This window comes from Branchiostoma lanceolatum, chromosome 4, assembly GCF_035083965.1.
Source record: "Branchiostoma lanceolatum isolate klBraLanc5 chromosome 4, klBraLanc5.hap2, whole genome shotgun sequence".
NCBI classification, from domain to species: Eukaryota; Metazoa; Chordata; class Leptocardii; order Amphioxiformes; family Branchiostomatidae; genus Branchiostoma; species Branchiostoma lanceolatum.
In genome coordinates, this window is record NC_089725.1 from 20,485,945 (window position 1) to 20,513,687 (window position 27,743).

The window sequence follows — 27,743 nt, forward strand, 5'->3', positions numbered from 1 at the left end:
TAATGATAATCCATTCTGTTGTTAGGCGTGGCTTCCACCTGGTCGCTAGGGTTGCCAAGCTCGCTAAGCCTGATGCACATCTACACGTAAAGAACAATATATTGAACTTCCTTAGGCATACATTAGAATTCATTAAGATATCGGCTGTGATTTAAGATAAGCTCATTAGTGTTTTGGTATTTTTTACTTATTCCTACTTATCTTTTTTTCGGTACAAACGTGCAGTTTAAACTGCTTTGTTACGTGTTGATGCGGCACGGCGTCCTCAGCTTGAAATCCCGCAGCCGTAAAGTCCGTACAGCCAGCACCTCACCACCGTGTACGGCCAACAAGTTACTCCTCAGAGTTGTAGCATCTTCTCCGTACAGGACCTGGCGTCTCAAGCACCTGTGCCCGTATCTCAGGGCATTGGCACCGGTTTCTTGCCTTCCGAGATCATGAAAAGGTACGTAACTCAGGAGATAGCGTCGGTAGAAACATGCCTTGCGGGTCCGGTGTAAGAATTTGCCCCCCTCCCTCCTAAACTTTGCTGGCTGATATTTTTTGGTGTCGTGGATATTTTGTGAGTTTTTACTGTTCCACCGTTCGGTGGTTCCCAAGCTTTATGTTTATGTCGAATTTCAGACTCTTGACTATTCAGGAACAGTAGTTTTATAGCCGTGATTTCAGGCGAAGAAAACTGTCCTCACGGTTGAGTGAACTGACAAATATTTTGACGTTGGTTGACAAACTGGTTAACGTTATTTTGTGCATGGTTGTCTGTAGACTTTCTTCTGAAAGGGGGCCGTGTAGATTTAACTTTAATTTGATTTACACGAAATATGCAGTTTTTGCAGTTTAGCTGAATCTTTTAAATTCCGTGATAACGTTAGAGCTCGGGGTTTGAACGTTAGCACACCTGTTTGCATCCGGCGGTAATGTGTAACACTGATTGTAAACAAACAGGTGAGTCACCTGTCCAGTGTATAATTTACAGGTGCGGGCAAAGGTCTTCAGGGACAAGTTATGAAATATTCAGTACCGCCACACCTTGTGTAAAAATATAATTTCTTTTCGCATGTATCACATATGTTTTTTTCTATGTTGAATCTATTATGATGGCTATTCATAACCTGAACAGGTGTTGTTTATAGTTGTTTAACATAACTGCTAGATTAAAGTATGATTTTGCTATCCTCAAGCTAAAAAATGGGTTGTGCAAATATCATACATAACAATTGTAACACGTCCTGTCTCGTCGTGGACTGTTCTTCTACCTCTTGGTAGGGTTCCAATGAATAACACCACTCCAGTATGCACTTTCTGATGGTTTATTCCTAAGCTGGACAGACGCTCTCTTAGTCTGCCAGGAAGTCTCTTGAGGTCTTACTCTTAGGCCTGCGTGTTAGTCTATATGTTAATGTTGCTAAACTAGCACACATGTTACATCTTGTTACATCCCCTTTTCTTTAGTTAAGTTCTCAGATTATACATTTCTCAACTTTTCATTTCAAATCTTATACAGTGTTATCCATATCTTTGGCCTTAGAGTTCTTTGGCACTCTTTGTGTGCTTTAGAGTTCTTGTGTTTTCATTGCAGTTCTCTCTGAGTTAGTTAATCAGTTGGTTAGTACTGTCCTCGAGTTAGTATTATGCTTCATGCAAATCTATTCGCGTACGTAATCCTTCAGGTGGGCTGGTGGTCTCACTGTTCGACCGGATCGCGTTGTTGTTTGCTGTTCAGCGGCACCTTCTACAGTCGGCTCTGCTGTAGGTGTCGTTGCCATTGTTGTTTCAGCCGGAGTGTGGTTCTCAATCTCCATGTCGTTCGCAACTGTTGGTGTTTCTTTTGATTGTCGTAGGTGTCTTCTGTTACGACGATATCTTCCACCATCTTCTGTCTCCACTTCGTACGATCTTCCGCCAAGATCTGCTACAACTTTTCCGCGTTTCCACTGGTTTGTTCTGTGCGTGTTGGGTTCACATCGAACTGTATCTCCAACGTTTAGAGGTGGCATGTCTCTAGCTCCTCTATTGTAGTACTTCCGTTGCCTCTGTTTTGCTTGGTGGAGCTTGCGTGGAATGTTGCTCTGAATTTTCGGTTCTAGTAGGGTCGTCTTCATCGGCAGGGTAGTCTTCGTCCTTCTGCTAAAGAGACGTTGGGCCGGACTACTTCCGATCTCTTGAGTTGGCGTGTTGCGAAAGTCCAGCAGCGCTAGGTACGGGTCGGCCTGCGCTAGTTTTGCCTTTTCCATGAGCCGTTTTGCCGTCTTCACAGCGTTCTCCACCTTTCCGTTACTCTGCGGGTAACCTGGTGATGACGTTTGATGTTGAAAGTTCCACTCTTGTGCAAACTTGTCAAACTCTGAGGACGTGAACTGCGGTCCGTTGTCTGTCATCACTATGTCAGGTATGCCATGCCTGGCAAACTGCATCTTCAGCTTCCTGACGATGGTGGTGGCTCTTGTGTCTGTTTCGCATGTGTCAATCTCAAAGTAGTTGGAGTAGTAATCTACCGTGATGACGTATTCTCTGCCATGTAGGGTGAAAAGGTCGATGCCTACCTTTTCCCATGGGCGCTGTGTAACTGGGTGTGGAATCAGGGTTTCCTTTTGCTGTCTGATTCCCATCGCCTGGCACACGTCACACTTTTCCACAAAATCCTTGACCTGGGCACTCATACCAGGCCAGTAAATGCATTCCTTTGCATGCCTGAGGGACGCGTCAGTCCCCATGTGTGATGCGTGTAGTCGCTTCAACATGTCATATCTCAGTGTCTTCGGGACGACTGCGCACTGGCCCTTGAACAATGTTCCATTCTGGAATGTCAGTTGATCTCTGACGTGGAAGTAGGGTACCATGCTTGCTGGTAGTTTTCCTTTCTCAGGAAAACCGTCCCGAATGTACTGTTTCAGTTTCTGCATCTCTTGGTCATTCTCTGTGTGCCGTTGAATGTCTTCTATCGTTGGACTTGACATGATCAGCTCGTCGACCATGTTGACTTGTTCAGTCTCCAACTCGGTCTTGCTTCTCTTCTCTTCTAGCGGTAAGTAGGCACGACTGAGAGTATCCGCCAAGTACAACTCACTTCCAGGCTTGTATGCTATTGTGACGTTGTACTGCTGTAGACGCATCAGCATGCGTTGCAACCGCCTAGGGGCTGCGTGGAGAGGTTTTAGGACAATCATTTCCAGTGGTTTGTGATCGGTCTGTACCTTCACCTCTCTGCCATAGGTGTATTGGTGAAATCTCTCTAAACCAAAGACTACACCTAGCATTTCCTTTTCTATCTGGGCGTATCTTGTCTCAGCATCGGTTAATGCTCGGCTGGCATACGCCACAGGCTGGCCATTTTGCATGATGGCCGCTCCCAACCCCGTGCTTGATGCATCAGTCTGGAGAGTCAACTCCTCGGTTGGGTCGTAGTACTTCAGCACTGGTGCCGTGGATACCAACTCCTTCAGGGTCTCCAGTATCTTCTCGTGTGCGTCCAGCCACTCAAACTCGCTGTCTTTCACAGTCAGCTTCCTCAAAGGCTCACACACGTCGCTGAGCTTTGGCAGAAACTTGGCCAGGTATGTCACGAAGCCAATCAGCCGTTGTACTGCTTGGGGGTCCGTTGGTCGGGGCATCTTAGCTATTGCCGCGACCTTGCCAGGGTCCAGTTTCAATCCTTGGCTTGTGATGAGATGACCATGGAATGGAACCTCTTGCATCCGGAGCTTGATCTTGTCTTGATTCAACTTCAGATTGCGCTCCCTACACCTCTGCATGAGGCTTCTCAGGTTCCTGTCATGATCTGTGGTGGCTTCTGCCAGGGTTTCTCCTTCTCCCCAGACCAAGATGTCATCCACCACGGGCTTCACGCCTGCTAGACCTTCTAGTGCCTGGTCTAGGCGTCTCTGAAATTCCTCAGGGGACGACTTGATCCCAAAGGGGAGGCGTTTCCACTTGAACCGTCCCTGGGGAGTGTTGAACGTTGTCAGCAATGAGCTCTCTTCGTCCAAAACTACCTGCCAGTAGCCATTCTTGGCGTCAAGGACACTGAACACCTTTGCTTTCCGCAGCTCTGGCGTCAGGTCATCAATTGTCGGAGCAGGGTAGTGACTCCTTTTCAAGGCCTCGTTCAGGTCCCTAGGGTCAATGCAGATCCTCAGTTTTCCAGACGGTTTGCTCACTGTGACTAAGCTAGACACCCAAGGCGTCGGTGTCGTCACTGGTTCAATCACCCCTTCTTCCGTCATGTCGTCCAGTGCTCTCTTGAGTTGCTCCTTTATGGACACTGGTACTCGTCTTGGGGGATGAATCCTAGGCTTGATGCTCTCATCGACTTCTAGGTGGCATTCACCTGGTAAACATCCAAGGCCGGTGAATACATCCTTGTATTCCTCGATCAGGCCCTCTCGCGTTATAGGCTTGTCCAACCTGCTTCCGTTGGACTGTACCACTTGTATTTTGTTGTAGTGCACCGTCACGATGCCCATTTGCTGGATGGATCTGCTACCCAATAGTGGTGTACTGTCGCCATCTACTACCACGAATTTTGCACAATACTTCTTCTTTGTTCTTGGGTTGATCATCTTCAGCATGGTTTCACCATCTGACTTGATTGATGTATCATTGTACATGGTCAGTGTTCTTTGATTGTTGTCCACTTGGTAGGAAATGTTGTGCTTCTTCAACACTTTCCTCGGCATGACGTTGCAGGTGGCGCCAAGGTCTAGCTGGAATCTCACACTCTTTCCCTCGACCTTCATTGTGGCATACACCTGTTTGGCGTATGAGTTTGTATTCACTCCATACGCATACGCATTCTCTGGACTTGGCCTCTCATCCTTGATCGTCATCAAGAAGTCTCTGTGGTCTTCATCTTCCACTGCATGTACAGCTGTCCTCTTCTTGTACTGTCCTGGTGCCTTTCCCATTCTTCTGGGCTGCTTCTGGTCTGCACTTTTGCATGCTCTTGCAAAGTGGTTTGGTTTCCCACACGCCGAGCACTCTTTCCCATAGGCAGGGCATGCATCTCTTCCCGGAGGGTGTTTCTTGGCACAATAACTGCAGCTTCCGGCGGAGGACGTCTTCCACGTCTGTGGAACTGCTTGTTTCTTTGCCCTGGCTTTGCCTGGCTTGTAGGCACCTCTGCGTGCATAGTGGACTGTGTCATGATCAGTCTCAGTACTGTTCTGTATTGCCTTCATGTGTTGATTCGTGGTCTCACTTGTCTTGCAGTCATCTATGGCTGCTTGAAGGGTGAGGTTTCTCTGTTTGAGCAGTTTCATTCTGACCTTGCTGTCCCGGATCCCGAGGACTATTCTGTCTCTAAGCATCTGGTCTTTTAAGTCTCCATAGTCACAAGTGGATATCAGCTTCCGCAGTCGGGCTACGTAAGCCTCTATCTTCTCACCTGCGGCCTGATCGCATTTGTTAAACTTGTATCGCTCATAGACTGTGTTTCTCAATGGCTTGAAGTGTTTGTCAAGCGCAGTGATTATCTTTGCAGGGTCTTCTAGAGGGTTTGCATCTGCATCATCAGGGTCTGGTGGTATGTCCAGATTCTTCAAAATATCTAGGCAGTCTCTGCCCATCACCGTCTTCAAGGTTGCTGACCTGATCACGGCTGTTTTCTTGCTTGTCTCCGTCGCTATTTCATAGCTATTCCAGTCTTCTTTGAAGGTTTCCCAATTCTCTGCCACATCCCCTGTCAGTTCTAATGGTCTCGGGACGGGTAGAAAGCCCTTTCCTGCCATCATTCTAGTTCAAGAGGTCTGTTCTGTGTGTCAAAACTCTGGTCTGTGACCTACCGCCATCTTTGTTGTTATCCTGTCACTTCATTAGCTGTTAACAAGACACTGATGGATGCTTTGTCCTAGCACCTTTGACCTAGGGTCTACCTTGTTAGGGAATTACTCCTGTCAATCTCAAGACTGTGGGCCTCTTGTGTTCTTCAGTTACACTGATTGTCCGAAATCTAGGACGCTTTTGTCTAGGGAATCCAACTGAGACACTCTGGAATTTTGTCTGGAATCTTGTCTGGCTTCTCATGAAAATTCTAAAGAATATACTCTATGCAGTTCGCCAAACTTCAGTTTCTCTAGAAAGACTTCAAAGTAAGATACGACTTACAGTTGCATCTTCTGTTCAACTTGAAGACTTGTTCTTCTGGACTTCCTCTGTCCGTGTTCCAGTCGAAGGCTTCTTTTTTCCTTCTTCTTCCTCTTGTCAGAACTTGTGGTTCGTATTCACCTCTTCTTCTTCTTCTTGTGAGGTTAAACTTCTTGACACCATGTAACACGTCCTGTCTCGTCGTGGACTGTTCTTCTACCTCTTGGTAGGGTTCCAATGAATAACACCACTCCAGTATGCACTTTCTGATGGTTTATTCCTAAGCTGGACAGACGCTCTCTTAGTCTGCCAGGAAGTCTCTTGAGGTCTTACTCTTAGGCCTGCGTGTTAGTCTATATGTTAATGTTGCTAAACTAGCACACATGTTACATCTTGTTACAACAATGATATCAAGACATGCAAGAATGCAAGCTTAGAAATTTCAGTCAGTGTGCTTTTCCACGTTTTTAGTATTAAATTGCAACAGTCACAAACTCATTCTGAAATTGTTGCATTATGTATATCTTAAAGCTCTTTCCTGTAGTGTAGATGGGCAAAGGTGATACTATATGGTGATATGTAAAATGCAGAGGACAAAAATAGGCATTTTGAAATGTTGAACTGTTAATATTTCATGTGAGGACAAAGGTTTGCGCCCACTATTCTCCCTGGAGGGTATCATGTCATCCTGTGTTGTCAGCCTCATGAATATTCATGAGATGATTCCACTGTACGCTTGACAGGTGATCATGGCATGACAAAATGTTTATATTGATAACCTTTCCAAAAACAATCATTCGTTCAAGTAGAACATTTGGCCAGGGCTTTGTTTGCAGTCACTCCCTCAGCAGGGCTCCAGACTAACTTTTAGGCCTAGGAGCACTGTGCTCCTAACTCAAAAAAGTTAGGAGCACCAGCAAAAATCTAGGGGCACCACTACAAAAAGTTGGAAGAACAAGCAAAAGTCTTGGCTATACCAAATAATACTCCTATTAATCAATGTTATACGTTAACAACCGGGAATAAAGTATTTGAATAGATCATAAAAGATAAAAACCTACATTGATGGTGCAGAACAATTGGCAATTCAATTCATTCAATACCTTCCTACATACTGATACTAGTACGATGGATTTTTAGAAAAATTGGGCATAGGTTCCCCGGCTGGCCCCTATCCGGGGGCCACGGTGCCTCAAGTTCAACAAGTTGAAAAATACACAATGGTATTTTTTACTTGGAACAAGGCAGGTAATGATTCACATAACCTTGAATGATAAATAAATAGATGACTCTAGAACTTATCTATTGGGTTCATGACCAAAACAAATAAAGTCATATTCCATAATTTGAAACTTCACTGCTGGCATCAAGTTCAACATTTTTACAGGCATTTCTTTTCTTTTTACTCACCCTCTGTCTACAGATAATCCAAAATACTTTAATATCCTTAAAATTCTTGCTCAAAATAGTATCAAAAATGATCTGTTTGTGCCGACCCAGTCAAATCGGGAACTTCGAAACGCGTAGTTCAAATTTCCCGCGTCAGGACCGCGCGGCGCCGTCATCCAATGACAGGCAGACCGCATGGGGAAAGCTTTGTGATTCGCCGCTGTGCAGTATAGACAGCAGCAGAATGAAAGTACATGCAGCACCATAACAACGGGCAGGTAATGAGCTTTGAAATGATACCGGTGACAAAAGGAAAATTTGATATTTTTTTAAATAAAACTCCACTTGAATTGATTCATCAATTTTTGATCGTAAAAATCATCACTTGAACAGGTATAAATATGACCGCAGGAAACAAGCCTTTCATTCTGCTGCGGTCTATTTTTCATAAACATCATGGCCGCCATTGAAAACAGCGAGCGTCCGGCGAGCGCTCACTTTCATCGACAAAGTTTTGACGTTTGAAACATTTTACAAATCAAACAAATACACCACAAAGGAGAGAAACTTATATCCTTTATTTCTATAGGTAACTTTGCCACTAGGAACGGATAGTTTTTGTACCGCGGGTGTGGGAACATGATAGAAAATTCACCGACGATATTCGCGGTAGCATTGGAATACCTATATTTTCGGCTTACCGCTTAGTTCTGCAGCCATTATCCTGGCGCAGGTCTTAATTTTGGATTGTCGCACCGTGCGACCGTGATTTTAAATCTAGTCGCATTCTCAAGAAACTGGTCGCATACATATTGTGTGCGAGTCGCACTCACGAGCGCTGCTCAGTCAGACTCACTCCATCAGATCTTATACATACCTAAATCACCATAACAAAAATAAAGTTGGTTACACCCAGAGCAAATATGTCATTTGTTTCTTTGACAACTGTGTTTTTAAGCAGAGAAAGAATATTGATCACTTACCAGCATATCAGTAATATTGTGGTACATTGAGTCACACGCATAGTCTTCAAATGTAATAGTATGATTGAACATAAAGTTGAAATGCCTTAGATTTACAATAGTTGGACTAAATCAAAACAAACATTTGAACACGGGTAATGGTGACTGTATCTTACTATGATGCAGCCAACAATCGATGACCCTACCAGAGTGAAATTTGAGAAACTGTTAACCAAGAGTGTTATTCACTCATGTTGTATGGCTGGATAATAGATATTGAAAGGAAGATGTAAACACTGTGCTGCCTATTGAGTGAACTGTGCTGTACCTCTAACTTAAGTGATTATGACTTGGCATTTACCGTTTGTTTTCTTTGAGAGTTTTTAATCATTAAACCATTTTCTCTCTCTCTCTCTCTCTCTCTCTCTCTCATTGAAAGTGAAAAACTGCAATAATTTCTGCCACATCATTTTGTTGACATGTCATATTCTATGTGGTGGAAATGAGAGCAAGACTCTAAAAACAAAGACAAAGATTGAAACTGTGAGCCACTCATAATCTCCAGTATGCAGTTTGTCATAAAAACATTGTTGCCAAACAAAGCATTTCACTGGTGTGTAAGTTACCAGTATATCTGACAAAGTCATATTTCTAGAGTTGTTCAACTGATGTTAAGACTAGATATTAGTTCTTAGATTCATTGAGTTCAAAGCTTACTGTCAAAGGCTGTGAATTAAGTCTGTACCATCCAGATTCTTCAGGTGTTCCTGATTGTTGCAGGTGTGACACCTGATCCACACCCTACCCTTTGTACCTGTATGTAATCCTTCTGGCCCTGAGACCCTCACATCCTCCCCCTGGGTCCTCTCAGTTCCACATTCACACCTACTCACTTGTAGCAACCTCTTTCTCCTCAAGACATGGCTGAGAAACTTTCAAAGGTACTCTAAGGAAAGGAACCTCCCAGTGTGGGGCACATGTGGTGCTTGAAATAGACTAGAGGTGGGAACCCCCCACAGGTTTAATTGTGAAGAAGCACGGCTCTGTGTAAGTTTGTAGCAGCTGTGCTCTTGAGCTATTACTCTACCAGACCTTTGTAGGTAAGCTGACTGAAAAATCGTCTGTTGTTGCCTTTTCTATAAAAGATTTAGACAGTCGAAGCCTACAGAAGACAGTTTAACTTGTCCTATCGGTGTTTGTTGCTATGTGATTTAAGTGACCAGGCTTGTAAGTTTGAGCAAAATCTGGAATGGATCCAAGATATGTTATGGAATCATTTCATTTCCCTGGTAACGTTGATGTCTTTAATTAGATACTTACATTTCTGGGAAGACGGCCAGCAAATCTTGACCGCTGACAACATTACCTTTCCAGATAACACATTATGGATGAGGGTGAGCAGGATGTGTACGTAGCCCAGCTGAAGGAGGTGTTTGACAGCTGTGACACCACCGGTACTGGTTACCTGGACAGGGCGGAGTTACGGGAGCTGTGCCACCGCCTGCAGCTGGACGACCAGGCAGACAACCTCGCCAAACAACTGCTGGGCAAGGACCCCAACAACAGGGTACGGGAACTCCTAGCATTTTGTCCCAGTGTTGCCATTGATAAATTAACCAAAGTTAAAAAGGCTGAAAAGTCTTATCTTTAAGAACTTGTGAAAACTTTTTGAAGATATGACTTACCTCTTAGTCAGAAATACAGATAAATCTAAATGCGAATATACATGTATGGTTATGCAATTAAGAACATACAGGAAGGGTAAAAGCTTTTTTTTTAGTAAAAATTGAAACAAAAAAACAAGTACAGTACAACAGTATATTGCAAATGTCCTGCATACATAAAAGAAAACACAATGTTTGCCTGGGTCATCTAAATCAATTTTGTGAATAACTTATGAGTGTATTTTAGAAGTAACATAATTTTAGGTATCAGGATTTATTTGTTTAGAGAAACTTCTCTTAAGTATCAACACTTCTAACCAACTCTTCATGACCCCTTACCCCAGGTCAGTTTTGATGAGTTTAAGGAGGGGTTTGTTGCTGTGCTGTCTCACTCTGTGGATGAGCTGGACACAACTGAGGAGGACTTCAGCTTCATCGAGGACATCGGTGAGTGAGAGATTTATCAGCTGGTGTGTTACGCCGGGTATACAGATACAGATACAGAATGGCAGTTATACCCGCTATACAGATACAGATAATCATAAAGATTATCAATTGTATTTCCAGTACAGAAATGGAAGAACTAGCTAGCTGTCTTGAATAATGCAGTTCATTTGTTTTGTGATGAGCACACTTATGTTGAACGACTGGGTTAAATTTCTTGATCAGGAGAAAAAACAGCTCAAGTTTTACGTCCATGTTTTTAAGAATGTTTTCTACTATTATTGTCCACCCTTTCCTGCTTAGCAAGGTATAATCATGGGGATATGAAGCACATCTGTTACCAGCTGTGTAATAGTCATTACTGCTGGATATATCAATGGCCTTCAGTTTAACCTTGAGATTTGCTCTGCCAGCAGGACATCAGGCACCCTAGCACTGTTGGTTTATTACCTTCACTGAGAAGGTTATGTCTTCAGGAGAGTTCGTGTGTGTGTGTCTGAGAAAGAGAGGATCATCAACAGATATAAATTATGCAAATTCAGACCTAATTTGCATACAATCAATGAGAGTAGTGGAATTCCATAGCCGGTATTAGATGAGGGGAATTTAGCAACTAGCTAAATTTCTGCAGGCTTGCTATGCTTCACTGTTAGAATTTAGTTGCCAATTACTCTTTATTAAAAATGCACCAACTACACTGTCTGGTAGGAGTTATCCATAAAAAGGTCTGATTAGTCTTTGCAAAAAGGCATGCATTCCTATGCCTAATTGTCCCACTTCCCACATCTGGGCCTCATCACTGCCAGCTTCCACATCAAGTCTGGGGCTCTGCTGGGGGTTACAATGTCATCATGAAAGTATCATTTTAGTATTCTATATGTACTTGATGTATGTCAGCAGATTTCATCAGATTCTAAAAATAAAGATATGGGAAGAAAATGGTAGCCCAAATGCAGAGAATCTGTTTTAGCAGATGCCAGGACAGTATTCCCCTCCCTGCATAGCCACTGTTTAGGCTAAGCGATGGGGCAGCCATGGCACATAGGTGACTTCCATATCCCTGTCTGCTGTTTGTTGTATTGATTTTTGCCAGGCATTTGCCCTTTGTGTATGCTGCTGGCCCTGCAGTAGGAGGTGTTTATTGTTGTAGGCGCTATAGAAGTGCCCCAGCTGGTGTATTATCCCTTCCAAGGCAGGTCAGTTGTGTATGAGCTTCCCGGGAATTTTCAGTGGGATTTCAGCTAGATCTCTGCTGCAATTATCTGCATAAATTTAAGATGGATCGTTAACCTTTCGAATTGTTTAGTGCTCTTGCTTTCCATATGGACTAAATGCTATTTGTGGTCAGGTCAATGTCTTGTTTATCCATAACATTTCTGTTGTATGATTACCATGTAAGAATTCAAGTTTCAACAGATATGGGGAGGGGCGAAATGGCAAATTTCGTTCAGTTCTAATTAGCCATTGCAGCATATTACCGGTAAAGTGTCAGTCATTATAGGGGAGTGATGTCCATTATATTACATTGTGCATGCTATTGATATATCAGGGTGCGAAATACCCGGTTGCGCACTTGCGCAGCGCAACAATATTTGGGTTGGCGCAACTTATCTCTAAACCCAGGTTGCGCGGCGCGCTACCTAAATTTTGGGCCAGAGAAATCGATTTTGCGGCAATTATTTGGACGAAGTAGAAAATAAGTTGGACCAAGGAAGCTCGCACACACGTGCACACACACTCGTTCTCACTCTCGTAAATTTCCTAACCAAACATATAAATCGACCCCCAACTAAACAAGTTAATAATTACCGATACTTTTTCACTCGTTTGCATCCATAGTCAACCTGTTTTATTGTGCCTGAAACGCGAAATTCGTCGGAAAGAGAGCGCGGCTCAGCGCTCGGCTCTTGGCCGCCATGTTGAATTCATCAACTATCGCTAAATATCGCGTGATTGCGCGAGAGTAATGACGTGTAATCTGCAGTACCGGCAATTACCGGTAGAGAGCAGTGTTTGAGTTGCTGTGTATTTCTATGAACGAAATGTTGCTAGTGTTTTTTGGGGGGGCAAAATTAAAGATTGCACAAGTGGAGATGAAGCCACTTTATAAGCTGGGATTTAAAAAAATTCTTGACAAGTTGCAACAATGATAATAGAATAAACAAAGTTGTTTAAATGTTGTGACAGTGAGATAAAAACTGGACAATGACATAGACTTTTGTATCTATTTTGTGATTATCACACATTTGTACATGTGTATCATTGATAACTCACCTGTAAATTTTCCAATAAAAAATATAGGTAAATTTATTCCGGGGGTACTTTTATTAGATTTTGAAAATATGCCCGGTAGGTACTTTTATGTGCAGGATGAGAATAGTGTACAGGTACAAGTCCTATTACAGTGTAACTCTTGCTAGAGCAGAAGAAGCAAAAAGTCTATGGGTGTTGAAAAAGGATATATTTGTACTAAGAAAAATAGCCTTGTTACACATGAATTGTTTAAGTTAGTTTGTTGTGGGTTGTGGCGTTTTATTTACATTGTATATCATTGAATTTTATTTGGAAACAAAAACACATTTGAACACAAGTTATATTGTTAAAGGCTATGTAATACTATGTACAGTACTTACAAAATATAATTTCAAGAAATCAGTGAATTTTAGGTGGGGCAACCTGAAATTCTGACGGGCAACCTAGCATTCTACCTAGGTTGCACACCGTGCAACCTGGCTCAATAAAGTATTTCGCACCCTGTATATCCTTGTTTACTGCTTTTGCTTTAAATCACAATGGAATGCCAACATTCAAAGTGGAATGGTGGTATTGAATGTTATTTTCAAGACAGAGGAAATTTTTAAGTGCTGTTTGTATTTGCTGCATTGTTATCACAGTCAGACCCTTGTGCTTTAGTCTTATTGTACTGTTAAGCATCACATTCCTGTGGTGACGTCAGGGTAAAGTGTGTTGTATATGAAGGCATATTTATTAGTTACATTAATCTAAAGCTGACAGGGACAAATGTAAGCAATGTATTGAATGCATGAGTGATGTGATGAATAACTGGCCACACTACAGTAACACCTGCTCTCACAGTGTGTTATGGCATGGCTAACGTTTGTTGACAGTTCAAAGGCTGCACCTGTCTTTCCCATAACCTTACAATAGACCAGCCTGTTGGCTAAAATTATATCACAGACCCATCAGAGAAATGAATTGATTAACAATTTATTAGCAATGCTGAATAATAGAGTATTTCTATTATTAGGTAAGTCCAAAACATCGAATCAGAAATGTAGTTACCAGTTTGTCAGAAATACCTATACCTTTCTTGTACAACATCAAGAATATTAAAGTAATTTTGGCATGCATGTTTTAATAGAAATATGTTGTCCTTGACTAAGTAAAGTTTTTATATTGAATTCCTCAGTGACACCATAGTATAACATAGTCATTATTCAAAAATTTGCACCAGCCCCCTAGAATTTCACTGGAAGATGATTTGCAATGCCACAATTCTTCTATTGTGACTGCAAAATTATGGGTTTGTGTGCATGCAATTTGCAGTCTTTGTCTGCATATTTCATATTGAAGGTGGGCCTTTCATATCCAAGTCCATACAAAGTGAATACATAATGTAGAAGCATGTTGTTCCAAAACTGGTTTGCTTAATAATATGTTTTGAATCCTTCCAACAGTACCAGAGGAGGTGGAACCAAAGTATGTCAAAGGGCGTAAAAAATATGGCCGCCGTTCCAAACCTGACTTCTTAGACTCCGAGGACGACGTCTCACGGTCAGAAAGCCACCCGACTCCAGCCAAGAAAGTCAGGGAAGGGGCAGGGCGAACAGAGAGACGCACAACTCTTCGAGAAAGGACGTCTTCTATGGCCAGTATTCAGGTATGTGTTACCGGTGTAGCAAGTTTATAAAGAATGGATTTGAATGCTGTTAGAAGGTCAGAATGTTGCAGTGTTCAGTTTGTGTATCTTCAGTCAGGTTGAAGGAATGATTGCCATCTATCTGAACCTCCCAATGGGGATATATTTTGTGTATGCTCAATTGTCTCAATATTTTATTTACATCTTGCAATTTACATGACTCTAGTAACATGAATCTAGAATCACCAGCGGATCCTATAGATAAATTCAAATAGATAAAAACAGAAAACAGCAGTTTTCAAATAGTTTTAGCTGAAAAGAACTCAATTGAAAGCTCTGATCTTACATTTGTAAGCTCTTACGTGATCTACTCTTTTCTACCATGTACAGAGCCTTGAGTCTGACGACGGTAGAAAGAAACCACCCTCTACTGGAGACAGTGACAAGGAACACGAGAGAACATTTGAGGCTGAGGGGACAGGTGAGTGAGGAATTAGTACATTAAACCATGAGATAACTGACTCTTTGGCAATAGCAGTGATTCATCACATGTATATAATGTTTGCTGGTTTGAAATTTCACATTTGATATTTTCCATGTGAAAAGTTATCATGCACCTTTGACTTTTTGCCTTTGTTCACCTTTCAATTTCCCGTTCATTGTCTCCTGGCTATGTTTCCTGGTCATGCAAGATTGTACATTTTTAGAGCATATTATCAAAATGTCATAGTATTCATATAAGAGTTGGTTATACTTATACATTTGCTGTTGGTGATAGAAGTCTTGTTGTCTTTCCCCAGGTCTGCTGAAGACAGGTACCATGGACGACGTGTACACCCCGTCCCGCGGGGCGATGATGAGCCCCACAGACGAGGACAGACAGGAGGAGATCAGGCAGATCTGGGAGGAGCTGGGGGTGGGGCACAGCGGCTTCCTCAACAAGGCCGAGCTGGACCTGGTCTGTAAACACATCGGACTGGACGAGATGAACGATGAGGTCAGGAAACATTTCGACCTTCCTTGTAATTGTTAGTAATGAATTTACTTTCAGTGGATAAAGTAGATGGCTTTATTCCAAAGCTTCCAGCTAAATAAGTAACCATACTTAACTTCCAAATTAGATGTAGCAAGAATGTAGTGAAATACAAGTTGTGCATACCTGTTATGGAAGAGTGTAGTTTTTTTGTCCCTCGTGTAGTCAGTCCTTGAGGTATATATAGGTCAGTTGTTTTTGAGGATGTATGAATTTGTCAAATTACCCAGATACCTTAGACTGACTACAAGGTTTTGGACAGGTTGTCATCCTCTTGATAATGAATCAACTTTGCTCCGAATCCTTTGTAAATTGTGTGTAATCTGTGCATCTGTTCCTCCAGGAGCTGTCCCACCTGTTCTTGACTCTGGACAAGGACGAGGACGGGAAGATCAGCTTACAGGAGCTCCTGAACGGTCTCTTCAAGTACAGCTCCTCCCCCTCCCCAACCCCCTCCCCCACCAGGGGCCTGATGGCTGCGGAGAGGCGCAGACTGGCACGGACCATGTCCATGGACGAGTCTCTCGCCAGGGTCGCCACGCCGCTGGTCGGTATCAACCTGTTCTCAGCACTCGACTCAGAAGGGACTGGGTACGGCTGCAGACTTCTTAGTTTGCCTTCATTCTTATGTAAAGTTTAAGAAGGTTATTTTATAGGTCTTCTTGTTTGAAAAAAAATTTTGATGAACCCTATCCAAGGATAAAATCAGTGCATGAGTTGTCTGATATCAGTTACACAAACTTTAACTGCAACTACAGGTATAGACTTCAATCCCAGACCTCTGCATAAAAAAAAAAACACTAGGCAAATGGTGAGATATTTCTGTTTTTTTTACTGAACTTGGTGTGGTTATTTGGTTAATCTGGTGTAAGACTGTTCCAAGACACCTCTCTGTCCACCCCCAGATATGTGCAGGCAGATGAGATAGTGAACCTGTGGCAGGAGGAGGGCATACAGAGTCCCATGGAGGTGTTGGAGGTGAGTCACTGCAACAGTCCGGTCACTGACTACTTCTCAGATAGCAGTTGGTGTCTTTGCCCACATTTTCATTACTCCATAAACATCAGTTGATGAAGTGCATGCCTCTGCCACCTTGGAATGCAGTGCAAAGAATAACTGCTACAGCGTTTGTCCATTGATTGTGCCTTGTCTGATTATAAATGGAGCTAAGCCACATGTTTTTAAAACAAATGAATGCTATTCACAAATATGCTCTTGTTTTAAGTCCCAAGTGCCCAATATGATATAACCTTCCTAACTACACAATCTCTGTTGTTTCTCCTTTAGTATAAAGATATAGATCAGATCTGTGGTTAGAATCACAAAAACTGACTGGGAAATGCTCTTGCACTTTTAATATAAATGTCTAATGTTGACAGGACCTTGGGTTTGAGCTTGGAGGCAAGGTAAACATCACAGAGCTGAGTATGGAGTTGGAACATGAGCTCTACGCCATCCCTGATGACAACAAGGTGTACCATGCTGCCCTGACGTCTTACAGGAGCGAGATCAGGCATCTCAAGTAAGTAAAAGTGTCTTTTAGAATAGGGACAATTGTCTTTAGTTAGGCAGATCTACAATAGGAATTGAAGACAGGATAGGCTGTATCAGTTATACATTCATTCAGTTTTGCAAGAATTGTCTGCTTTTTATGAATATTTACGGAACCTAAAAAGAATATGATTGGAAAGACAGATACATAGAACTCCAATGTAAGGCTTGCCATTGTCTTCAGGAATGTGATGAGGTAGGGAACCAGGATCACTTTAATCTTCCCTGTAGAGCCTAGTTACCATGGCCTCACTCTTGTCTGTTCCTCCCCTACCTAACAGTAACACCATCTGGCTTCTGCAGTGAGTACTGCATTCAGGGTGATATACTGCATTGCTTGCCATATTACATTTGTTTTCTTGGCCTAGTCAGTATCAGTTGCTAGAGTAAACTGTCAAGATGCTGTTTCAGTTCAGGAGAAAGCTTCAGCCCACCTTTATGGCCACTGCTACCATTGTAATGCAACACTTACAAATATACAAGTGTAATAGCACAACTTCATCACTTCACCATATGACCACAAAAAGATTTTCCAGTATGGCAGAGAAGTGACTGCAGTGATGACAAGATCAGCAACTTATTAGGCATTTTGAATCTTGTGCATGCAACCTGGCAAAACTGAAGGCTACTGCACCATCTCTATAAAGAGATAGTTGTGAAATGTCACATGAATTGTGAAATAATGCAGAGAATTATCTCACCCCAGGTCTGACCTTGACCAAGCCTACAAGGAGAGAGACAAGGTGCAGGGTGACCTTGAGGCGGCAAACCTGCGCATCAACAAGCTGGTGCAGGAGGTGGACGATCGGCACGCTGGGATGGAAAGGACCAGTGAGAACAGACTCAGGTCAGACTTACATCAGTACTCGTGATGCTGTAGATCTGTTCAGAGTGCTGTTTGCTGTTTTATATGTCAGTCTTTTGAAAAGGGTGTTTACTCTTTGTTATGCAGAACATAAGATGCAATCCATTGTATCCTTTTGAAAGGTTGATTTACAACCTTATCAGATTCAAGGACAAGTGTGCAAAGGTGGATAAATGTTGAAGGTACAGTATCTGACTTTTTGATGCAGAGACATTATCATCAAGTAGAAGAACTCATATACAGTTATATGTTTCCAAGCAAAGATCACAAGGAGAATTTGTTATTAGTTGTTTGAATGCAAAAGTAACAAGATGAAGAGAAATAAAGCACATGTGCCCCCACTTGTCCAAACAAGGAAAAACCGGACAGATGTTTGGGGTAAAACAGGATGTTTTTTTGTTCCCTACAGGACGACGGAGAAAAGATATGAGGAGAAGATCGAGCGTCTGCAGGCAGAGATCCAGAAGGAGCGTGAGTTCATCACCCAGCAGGCTGCCAAACAGAAGGGCAAGTTAGAACATGAGATCGACAATCTGCTGGAGGAGCAGAAACGGCTGCACGAGAAACTCAGGTGAACATCCTTACTTAGTGCTGCTCAATCTTACAGAAAAGGGAGTTAATCATCATAAGTATTAAACGATAATTTGTCCAAGATTTGTTTCTTGTATTCTGTTTTTATATTTGTCAAAGACCCCCTTCCTTAGCTATTTTTTTGTGTCTTTTTCCTTGTTCTCTTGTCCCTTTTTTAAATCTCTTTCAGTACAGGCCTTTAGAATTAACTTGAATTCCAGGGAAATAACTTTTACAGCTCAGGCTTTGTCACCACTAGTATAAAAGGGTTTTTCCATGTCTGTGACCAGCATGTGTGCCTGTCTGTGTCTGCAGTAATGCCCACCAGGAGCGGGGAGACCTGGAGAAGGAGCTGCTGGAGATGACAGAACGTCTGGTGGAGCTGCAGAAACACAATGACAGGCTCAGCAAGGACAACGAGGCCTACTCAGATCTACAGCTCAGGGTCAGTTCTATACTATCATTCACTTCTTTCAACTTCTCCGTGTGTCAGGTATCGCAAGTCTATAAAAATCAATGTTACCGTAATTTTTATAGGCTGATGCAAACAAAAATATACCTGTATCCGTTAACCTTTGCATTTGTCTGACTGTGTGAGTGAAAGTTGACTATTTTGGCAATCATGTCTAAACAGTGACTGGTTTTGTAGTGAAATGTAATGTAATGTGTTTTGTCCAGTTTGCAGATATTGAATCTCGCCGTGACTCCCTGAAGATGCAGCAGGAGGTTGACATTGTGCAGCACATCAAGGACCTGGAGGCCATCAACAGGGTGGGAACTTCTATATCAATAACTATCAATAAAATCTTATTACTCCTGTTCCCTTACCATTTTTCACCAACTATCTATTAGATCGAATAGCTGTTAGTCATATAACTTTGCTGGGATGGGAGAATAAATTAGTTTGAGTTTGCTTCCAAATTGTTGTTTTTCCTTTGTGTTTTCTAGTTTTATGCTTCAACAGGGATTTGATTACTAGTATGCATGCAGCAACACTTTGTACATATTACAATTTGTATTCCTCAAACCATTAATAAAATCACAATTCGTCATGATTATTTGGCAAGAATAGTAAAATGATAAGACCCTATATTATTAGTGTGTTTTGATCGGCACTCGTCAAAAGCGCTCATCAGCTTTGACCTTCACAGGAGCTCCGAGACAAAAATGACGAGCTGGTTCTGGAGATCGAGGAACTGCGCAGTCAGCTGACAGGCAGACATGTCCGTCGCCGTGGTAACAAAGACAAGGTGGGGCGTACCGGCTCAATCCTGTCCGACTACCAGAAACCCACGGTTGTGAGGAGAAGGGGGAAGCACACCACATCCTCAGGTCCGTTGATGCAACTCTTTTCTTGGTGGATCCTTGCGCCAGTCTTTCTTTACCAGTCCTTGTAGTTGGTTCCTTTCTTATAACTAATAAATAAATAACATGGGAAGATAACATGGAAGACATTTTGAAAGAGATCGTTTATACAATATCCAGCCTCCCAGTACCTGCCTCATCTGGTTGTTCCTTTCATGTACCAGTCCTGATAAGCACAGTTAATGTAGATAGTGTATATCTTTTGTCTCAGAACCAACATTTACCATTTCTATTTGATCATTTCTATACTGGAAGAGAATGTCTAACATGTATTGCATTAGCAGTAGCAAATCTGTTATGTTCTCTATACATGTATGGCTTCATATAGAGTTTAGTAGTATTAGAACTTGAACTTCAATAATATTCAGGTGTTGTCTTATTCACATTAACACATAACTGTTCAATCATAGATAATGAGTCAGAGACTGATGAAGGCCCTTCGGGAAGAACAAAGCGGCGACTTCCAACTCCCAAGAGAGACACTGGCTCATCACAGGAGGATGACGGTATGGGTTCCACCCCCCAAACCCCTCACACCTCCAGCAGTCTTGTCACTGCTGCATGCCGTGTTGTCATGTTACTGTCATGTTCCTATGCTGCAACTGTGCATGTGTCATCTCTTTGCTGCAGGCTGTCTTTCAGCATTTATGTCCTGTCTATGATTGCCTAAAGATTTCAGCTGTGCCTGTCTTGTTATGTGTGAAATGTGTATTTATACCAGGATGGAAAAGAGGGAAGGGTCACTTGGCTTAGATCATTCTTCAAGTTTTGTCACTGTAAATACTGGTGAGAAGATGATTTAGTTTCCCAAGTGAAAAGTTTAGGCGTAGGAGTTGACCTGTTGACAATTGAATGAAAGTCTAATTGTCTTCTTTTTGCTCAGTGAGTGGGCCATGAAGACATTTGCTTTTTACCTACTAAAATCATTTATTTCCATTTTCCAAAATGTTGGATGTTCAGTTTTGTTGTTGGTCCTTCCCTCCCATGGTACTGTACTGCATGATTAGTCTGCATGATTACTAACCACTGTACTGTCTGTATACTATTATGCATGCATGCTTGCCTATCCTGCCACTGCATGACCAGGATCCCTGGGTCACGCCCCGGTGCAGTACACCCACGTGGGTGTGCAGGTGGGGTACCCCCAGGATGGGCTGGGGAAGGTGGAGTACCCACAAGTGGGCTTTGTCTGCAGAGGTTTGAGTTGTTCTGCTGGTGCTATTTGTTGCTTTGCCTGTGGTGTATGAATCAGAGTGTGTGTTTGTAGCATCTGCATCACTGCCTGCCAACCTTATTGGAATCTAGGAACTGTAAATTATATGAAGTGTGTAGTGTGGTAAATTAAACAGCCTGGTCAGAGCCTTAAAACCAAGATTTGGGAAAGTATCACCCATACCCTCCATCAAATCATCTAATCAACAAAATCTTTCCCTTTACTTCAGTCTCATTCACTACCATACCATGACATTCCCAAGTTTCACAGATATATGGCCACTCACTTTGATGTTAACCCATTACTGGATCCATGGAGTTTGAATTAACTGAATAAATGAAACGGTCTGAGTGTACTTGAATGAACATCAGCTTTGGCTGTTCTCATCCAAATCAAATCCAGTGGTAGGCAGTGATGTCAGACATCTTGCCCTGTCAGAACGCATGTCCGTGCCTGTCTGCATCCATGCTGTCGCTATTTGCATGTTCTTGCTGCATGACCTTGCATGTCCTGATTGACCTTTACCCCTGGCCGCCCGGCGCAGACTGGACGGTCGTAGATCTCTCGGATTCCTCCTACAGGTTCTCGACTTTCCGCCTCTCCCAACCAGCTCACACCAGCTCACTCCCCCTCCCGCGTTCTCCATGCTGAAAGTAAGTGGGAGACAAGGAACGAAGTATGGTGTCATGTCTGTTGTGTCTTCTGTCACATTGTCTTAGAGCTCGTAATGACTAATGTGTAATCATTACCTTTGTAACACCTGCATTTTACGCTGCTAATCTCAACAAAAATTATTCATTCACATTGTGTCATCGCATCACTTTTACATGATCAATTTTCATGATATGCACAAGGAATATATACCGTATGTCTGTGTTTCAACTGTTACTTGACATAATCACAAATGTCAACTGTCTGTCCAGTTGTTCATGCTGACTGTCCCTATTTGTCACACATGGTGCTGTGTGTCGAGTTTTACTGTTTTTCAACAGGAATTGATTTTGTGTTTGCAAATGACAAGATTAGATAATGATACAGTTTTTACATGTTATTTAGATTTTTAAAATAAATCAAATGCACATAGCAATTTGGACAATTCGATAAAAATAGATATTTCTGGCTCAGTCACCTGGCCTTTCCAAGCAGAATCACAGATAGAATGAACTATATAGCCTACTGTTAGTAGTCATGTGGTAACCATTTTCCACTCCCTAACTAAACCAGATGTGTCTGAGTTGCGTGACCAGTTTGACCGTGAGAGGAGAGAGATCGAGCAGGCGTACAAGTTTGAGATTGCCGAGCTGGAGGAGAAGAAAGCGGAGCTGGAGAAAGGCCTTGTGGAGCTCCAAGAGAAACATGAGAGTGAGAAAAACGAAATGGAGCAAAAATTTGCGCTCGACAAGGCCGGTCTACGCGACCGCTTGGAGGCTGAGTTTAAGGAGGACCTGGAGATCAGGATTGCAGAGACCCGGACTCAGCTTCTCAAGGTGGGTGCTGACTAGTCACACATACCACTGCATTTGAAGTGTGAAATTTGTTCAGTATACCTTTGTTCAGTATTTGTTCAGTATGTGGGATGGAAGCTGCCTACATGATAGTACATCCTAAATAAATGTGGATTGCACAACATGTCACAGAAAAATTTCAGTTCACAAAAAAAGCTAGGGACAAAACAAGAAGAAGGTCAGCTTATGTAATAGTTGAATAAGTGAGAAAAGGGCCTGACTGTTTTTTGGTCCCAGGTAGATTGTCTTTAATATGCCATACATGGTAAAACAGTTTTTTCGAAAGGCAGCTGATGTATTGTTTGTGTTCAGGAGAAGGACATGGGTGCATCTGACCTGATGACCCAACACGCGACTGAGCTGCAGACCAAGCTGGAGGACCAGCGCAGAGACCTGGAGCAGAAGTTTGACAAGCAGAAGTCCAACATGGAACAGAAGCACCACCTGGAGGTCAACGCCCTGCAGGCCGGCTTCGACAAGGAGGTGAACGAGCTCATCAACAGTCACCGCAAGGAGATGGAACAGCTGGAGAACAAGCACAGGTAGGCAGAGGAGCAGTGTGTGGGTGTCTCTACTGAAGCAGAATAGGTACAAGCAAGGAGTATCTAGAATGTAGGAATACACTGCAACATACTGATACTGATAAATATGGCTGACCTTGTCTCCAATTTTAGTTTGTCATCAGATGCGTTGATGAAGGTTAGACATCCAGGTAATAAGACATGCCAAAGGATAGTTACTCAGTTACTCAAGCAAGTGGATATAATTTTGAAACTGTCAGACGTTTTAGACAGCATCCGCTATCTTTCGTCAGATGACACATATTCACCTTTAACCTACAGGAAGGAGAAGGAAGCTCTGGAAGAAGCAAAGGTAGACATGGAGAAGAGTTTTGCTCGCGAGAGGAAGGAGCTCAGCAAAAACTCAGAAAGGGACAGGCAGAACCTCATGAGCACCATGGACAAGGACAAGGTCAGAACCTCAACAAACAGCTCTATCCCTCCTTTGGGCATTGTGGTTACTATCTTATTCTCTTCAAAAGCAGCTGGTAGCTTGGTAACATACTAGGACTTTGTCACAAAAATAAAATAAAGTTGTAAGTTTACACTCACACTCACTCACTATCCGGTTTATTAGGGCCGTTATACATGCTAGCACATAGATGTGGTGGCTTGTTGGCAGACCACCAGGTGCCTCTGTTCTGTGAGTGAACACTGTAGGTTAAGGAGGTGAAAGTCTTCCCCATCTTACAGGTTGTTTTATTTCCCCATGCAGGCTGAGCTGTGCCAGACGTACACCCAGGAGAGGAACCAGATGGAGCGACAGTTCCAGACGGAGCTGGAGGCTCTACAGAAGCAGCACCAGAAGGAGCAGGAGGCCATCAGGAAGAACTTTGAGCTGGAGAAGGTCCAGCTGGAGAAGTCTGTCTCCTCAGACACCAGGGAAAAGGTAGGCATTTGGGGGATGTGCAGTGCTGATGAAGGTGTTTGTGTTAATGTTCACTTAGAACTAACTATCATCCATCCATCCATCCACTCATTTCCATTCAACCATCCATTCATCTTTCCATCAATTTAACTGACCATCTATTTTCCCACCCATTATTGTATAATCCCAGTGAAGTTAATTGTCTCCTATCAAGGTCTCATGGTCCTGTTAAGTATCAGTTTGTGGAGGAGTGCAGGGCCATGTGTCTTTACCATGCAACAGAATTTTGTAAATGGGGAGGCCATCCATGGAGATACCGATGTCTCTCCATTCTTCATTCTCTTGTATCAACCCATGTAATTGTCAAGCATTTCATACATTTCATGAAACATCTCAATCATCATTCATTAACAACAATGATCCTGTCTACTCTACAACTTCTACACCTTCTCATTAGCCATTTCCAGTGTTAACAAAATGTTAACCAGTATTGTCAGTGTTGGAAACAAGGATTTACTAACAAAATTCCTCCATCTAGTCTGTGTTTGGGAGGAAAGGATCTTCTATAGATGGGTCGTTAAAAGGTTTGATGTAAGGTGACGGAGTGTCAGCTAATGAGCATGTTTATGTCAGGTTGAAGCAGAGTTTGCTAAACAGATGGAACGACTGACAAAGGGATTTGAGGAGGAAAGGGAAAAGTTTGCCAGCGAGCAAGACAAACTGGCCAAGAAGTCCAGACAGCTTGAGCAGCAAGTTGGAGACAAGCAAAGGGAAAAGGAAAAAGAGAAAGAGGGAGGGAAGCAGCTGAAAAGCAAAGTTGATGACTTGAACAAAGAAGTAGCCTCTCTGAGGAAAGAGAAAGAGAAGGTCAGGGATGACATATGCTGCTGCAGTTACAAACCTTGTAGTGCCTTCAGATCTGCTGTAGTGTGTAGATAAGGGCTTTCAAGGTAAAACCTTCTGCTCCATGGGCACCTGCCCTGCATATGATCCCAGCTGCCAGAGTGTTCAGTAGTTATTACAAGCAACTTCAAATACATTAAAGCTCAGATTTAATGTTTCCATGCATATCTTTGAACCTAAATGTAATAACATTTGCGTCAGCCTGTCTTCTTACTGCCATATGTTCCTTTCATGCGTAAAGTGGTTCAATGTGGCTATCAGTGTTCCTGAGTGTTGTCCCGTTGTCTTCGTCCTGTTACCGTAGTCTATTCAAGTTTGTTGGACAGTCACATTTGACCTCGTTTGTTGTTGCCTCGTCAGGCTGAGGCAGAATTCAGGAAAGAGAAGGAAAAGCTGACCAGAGGTTTTGAGGACGAACGCAAAAAGTTGAATCAGGAAAGAGAGAAGCTTGAAAAGCAAGCGACCAAAGAGAAAGGTGACCTGCAGAAAAGAGTGGCCAAGTTAGAGGACCAGCTGGACAGCAAGGAGCAGGAGAAGGAGAAAGAGAAGCACGAAGGAAAGCAGCAGAAGACTAAAGTTGAAGAACTCAAGAGTGAGACATCAGGTCTTCAACAGCAGCTCAACAGCCTACAGAGAGAGAAGGACCGGGTAGGGAGAATTTCACAAAAGATACTAGCTCTGGACATATCTAGGGTTTAAAAAGGGCAAAAGGTCTAATTTCTAGATACAACAAGCTCTCAGATATATCTAAAGTTGTTTTTAATTGATCAACCTTTATAATGCCAACTTATCTTACTTTATGAAGTAACATATTTAGTCTGAGAAAAAAGATTCTGGAATGTAGTGAGGAGAAAGGTCTGGGGTTGGAACTCGGAGCTGGGTGTCTTGTACATCACGCCTGCAGAGATGTCAGTCATCCATGTCTGTGGCAGCCCCAGTCACTTCCTGGTCACTATGGCAATGACCTTTGCCCTTTCACTTCTCCAGGCTGAGGCGGAACACAATCGGGAGGTGGAACAGCTGCAGAAAACGTTTGACCGCGAGCGAGAGGAGCTGGCCAACAAGACGGCCACGCTGGAAGGCCTCCTGAAGAACAAGGACTCTGACCTGGAGGAAGCGTGGCAATATCGGAAACGTGCCGAGGAAACAGAGGCCATCAATGCCAACCTGCAGCGTGAGAAACAGAGGGTAGGGGGCGTTTCTAACTCTGGACTAGGACTATGGTGGACGTCAATGTTGGGAACGATCAGGAAAAATCAATCAAGAAGTTTGACCCAAATTTATGTTTCATCATCATGATTTAGTGTCCACCACAATAATTTTGTTTTTTTGTGTAGTCTTGTCCATTTTCAAGTCCATTTTCATATTTCAGTTTTGTTCATGTTGAATTTTCACATAAGTGCATAGCACTGCATTCCTTGTAGTATTTAGATGAAGTCTGCATGCCTTCTATTTTTTGTTTATGTTTCATTTGATAGCACCTATATGTGACACACATTTTCTTAAATCACTTTGAATATATTATGAGCTCTTCAAAGCACATTCTTGCCATTCCGTTACATATTCACACATTCTGTAAAGTTCCTGTTATTTGGGTCTGCCCAATCAACACCATTCCCAATGAGGGACCCTGCCCGTGGAACAAGGCCCCAAAGAACACCATCTTTCCTCCATGACGAGTATTTGGCCTCACATTCAGATGGAGACAGAGTTGCAGGATGAAATCGATCTCGTGAAAAAATCCTCGGACAGACAGCAGGACGATCTGCAGTACCAGATACAGCAGCTAGAGGGACAACTACAACGGAAAGACCAAGAGAAAGAGGATGAAAAGGAGTACAGACAGAAGGAGCTCCAGAGAGAGAAAGAGAGGGTACTAAGATCATTTGCCTCTCGATAAACCTGAAATCTGTACCATGACAACTCTGTTCTAACTATGCATGCCGGATGGTGACAACTTCTCATCTTTGTGTCTAACTCTTACAGTAACAGATCAACTTTACAGTTACGTGTACGGTGCTAAGGTAAATGAAAATGGAACTCATTTCAGGGTCATCTTCCATCTAATCTTTAATGTTACATTATTTCCTTTACCTCCACTTTTGCTAACATTTAATGATGTGACATACATTGATGTTTATTGATATAAATGTTTACTCAATTCTTTGTACACTTATTACTAACCCTGAACTCACCACTTCTCCAACTATCAAGCTGAAATTTTGGAAGAATCTTATTGAACGTCTGAGATCCACTATGAAATGCTTGACCTGTTGGGTTGTCTCCCCTTGCTCCAATGTTTCACCTGGTTCTTGTTTCCCTAAAACCCTATGTACAGACTGTGCTTGTCTTGAAGAAATGAATGACTTTGCAGATTGTGGACATGTTTCCCTCATGTATCAATTGAAAATTAATGTACCCATCTGTGCAGGCAAATAGAATACTGTACACAACTGTTCTTCTAGTGAACTCTCCTACTTCATGTATGTCCTCCACCCCAAATTGTGCTTTCCCTTTGACCAACTTCCTATTCCATCGTCCATGTCACATGACAAATCCCTTCACACATCCCCATCATGTTGGCACCAGGTCGAGGCTCATTTCACCCAGCAGATGGAGCGGCTCAAACGTGCGTTCGATGAGGAGCGTCACGCCTTCACAAACCAGAAGGGCGCCCTCGAGCGCCAAGTCGCCGAGAAAGAACGGGAGAAGGAGGCTGAGAAACAGTTCCGCAATCGTGTCCAGGAACTAAATGCGCAAAACACAGGCCTGCAGAGGGACAACCAGAGGGTAGGGGGCGTTGCTCATGAAAGAAAGACGATAAGGGTGTTAAACAGGAGCATGGTTCTTATTAGATAAATTTCATATAGGTGGTGGTTAGTATGGTGGT

At 42.7% G+C, this 27,743-nt stretch overlaps 1 protein-coding gene across 9 annotated transcripts in view; it reads left to right on the top strand.

Annotated features, from left to right (window-relative positions):
• The first annotated feature begins 254 nt into the window (after positions 1-254).
• Positions 255-27,743, top strand: part of LOC136433235 (ninein-like protein) — a 31,546-nt gene continuing 4,057 nt past the window's right edge. For 2 of the 9 annotated variants that reach the window (XM_066425229.1, XM_066425232.1), the window contains exons 1-24: positions 255-445; positions 9,807-9,999; positions 10,441-10,543; positions 14,239-14,441; positions 14,811-14,901; positions 15,221-15,417; positions 15,797-16,044; positions 16,359-16,431; positions 16,833-16,975; positions 17,711-17,851; positions 18,279-18,440; positions 18,755-18,884; positions 19,118-19,210; positions 19,591-19,771; positions 20,215-20,310; positions 21,599-21,670; positions 22,242-22,504; positions 22,835-23,064; positions 23,365-23,494; positions 23,798-23,971; positions 24,584-24,817; positions 25,214-25,501; positions 25,841-26,041; positions 26,553-26,726. In XM_066425229.1, the coding sequence (XP_066281326.1) occupies positions 9,817-9,999; positions 10,441-10,543; positions 14,239-14,441; positions 14,811-14,901; positions 15,221-15,417; positions 15,797-16,044; positions 16,359-16,431; positions 16,833-16,975; positions 17,711-17,851; positions 18,279-18,440; positions 18,755-18,884; positions 19,118-19,210; positions 19,591-19,771; positions 20,215-20,310; positions 21,599-21,670; positions 22,242-22,504; positions 22,835-23,064; positions 23,365-23,494; positions 23,798-23,971; positions 24,584-24,817; positions 25,214-25,501; positions 25,841-26,041; positions 26,553-26,726 (3,810 nt within the window). In that variant the 5' untranslated portion in view covers positions 255-445; positions 9,807-9,816. Of the gene's footprint in view, positions 446-9,806; positions 10,000-10,440; positions 10,544-11,580; positions 11,737-14,238; positions 14,442-14,810; positions 14,902-15,220; positions 15,418-15,796; positions 16,045-16,358; positions 16,432-16,832; positions 16,976-17,710; positions 17,852-18,278; positions 18,441-18,754; positions 18,885-19,117; positions 19,211-19,590; positions 19,772-20,214; positions 20,311-21,598; positions 21,671-22,241; positions 22,505-22,834; positions 23,065-23,364; positions 23,495-23,797; positions 23,972-24,583; positions 24,818-25,213; positions 25,502-25,840; positions 26,042-26,552; positions 26,727-27,442; positions 27,644-27,743 lie in introns of those variants that run through there. The other 7 variants (XM_066425227.1, XM_066425231.1, XM_066425228.1 and 4 more) reach the window with 7 other exon arrangements.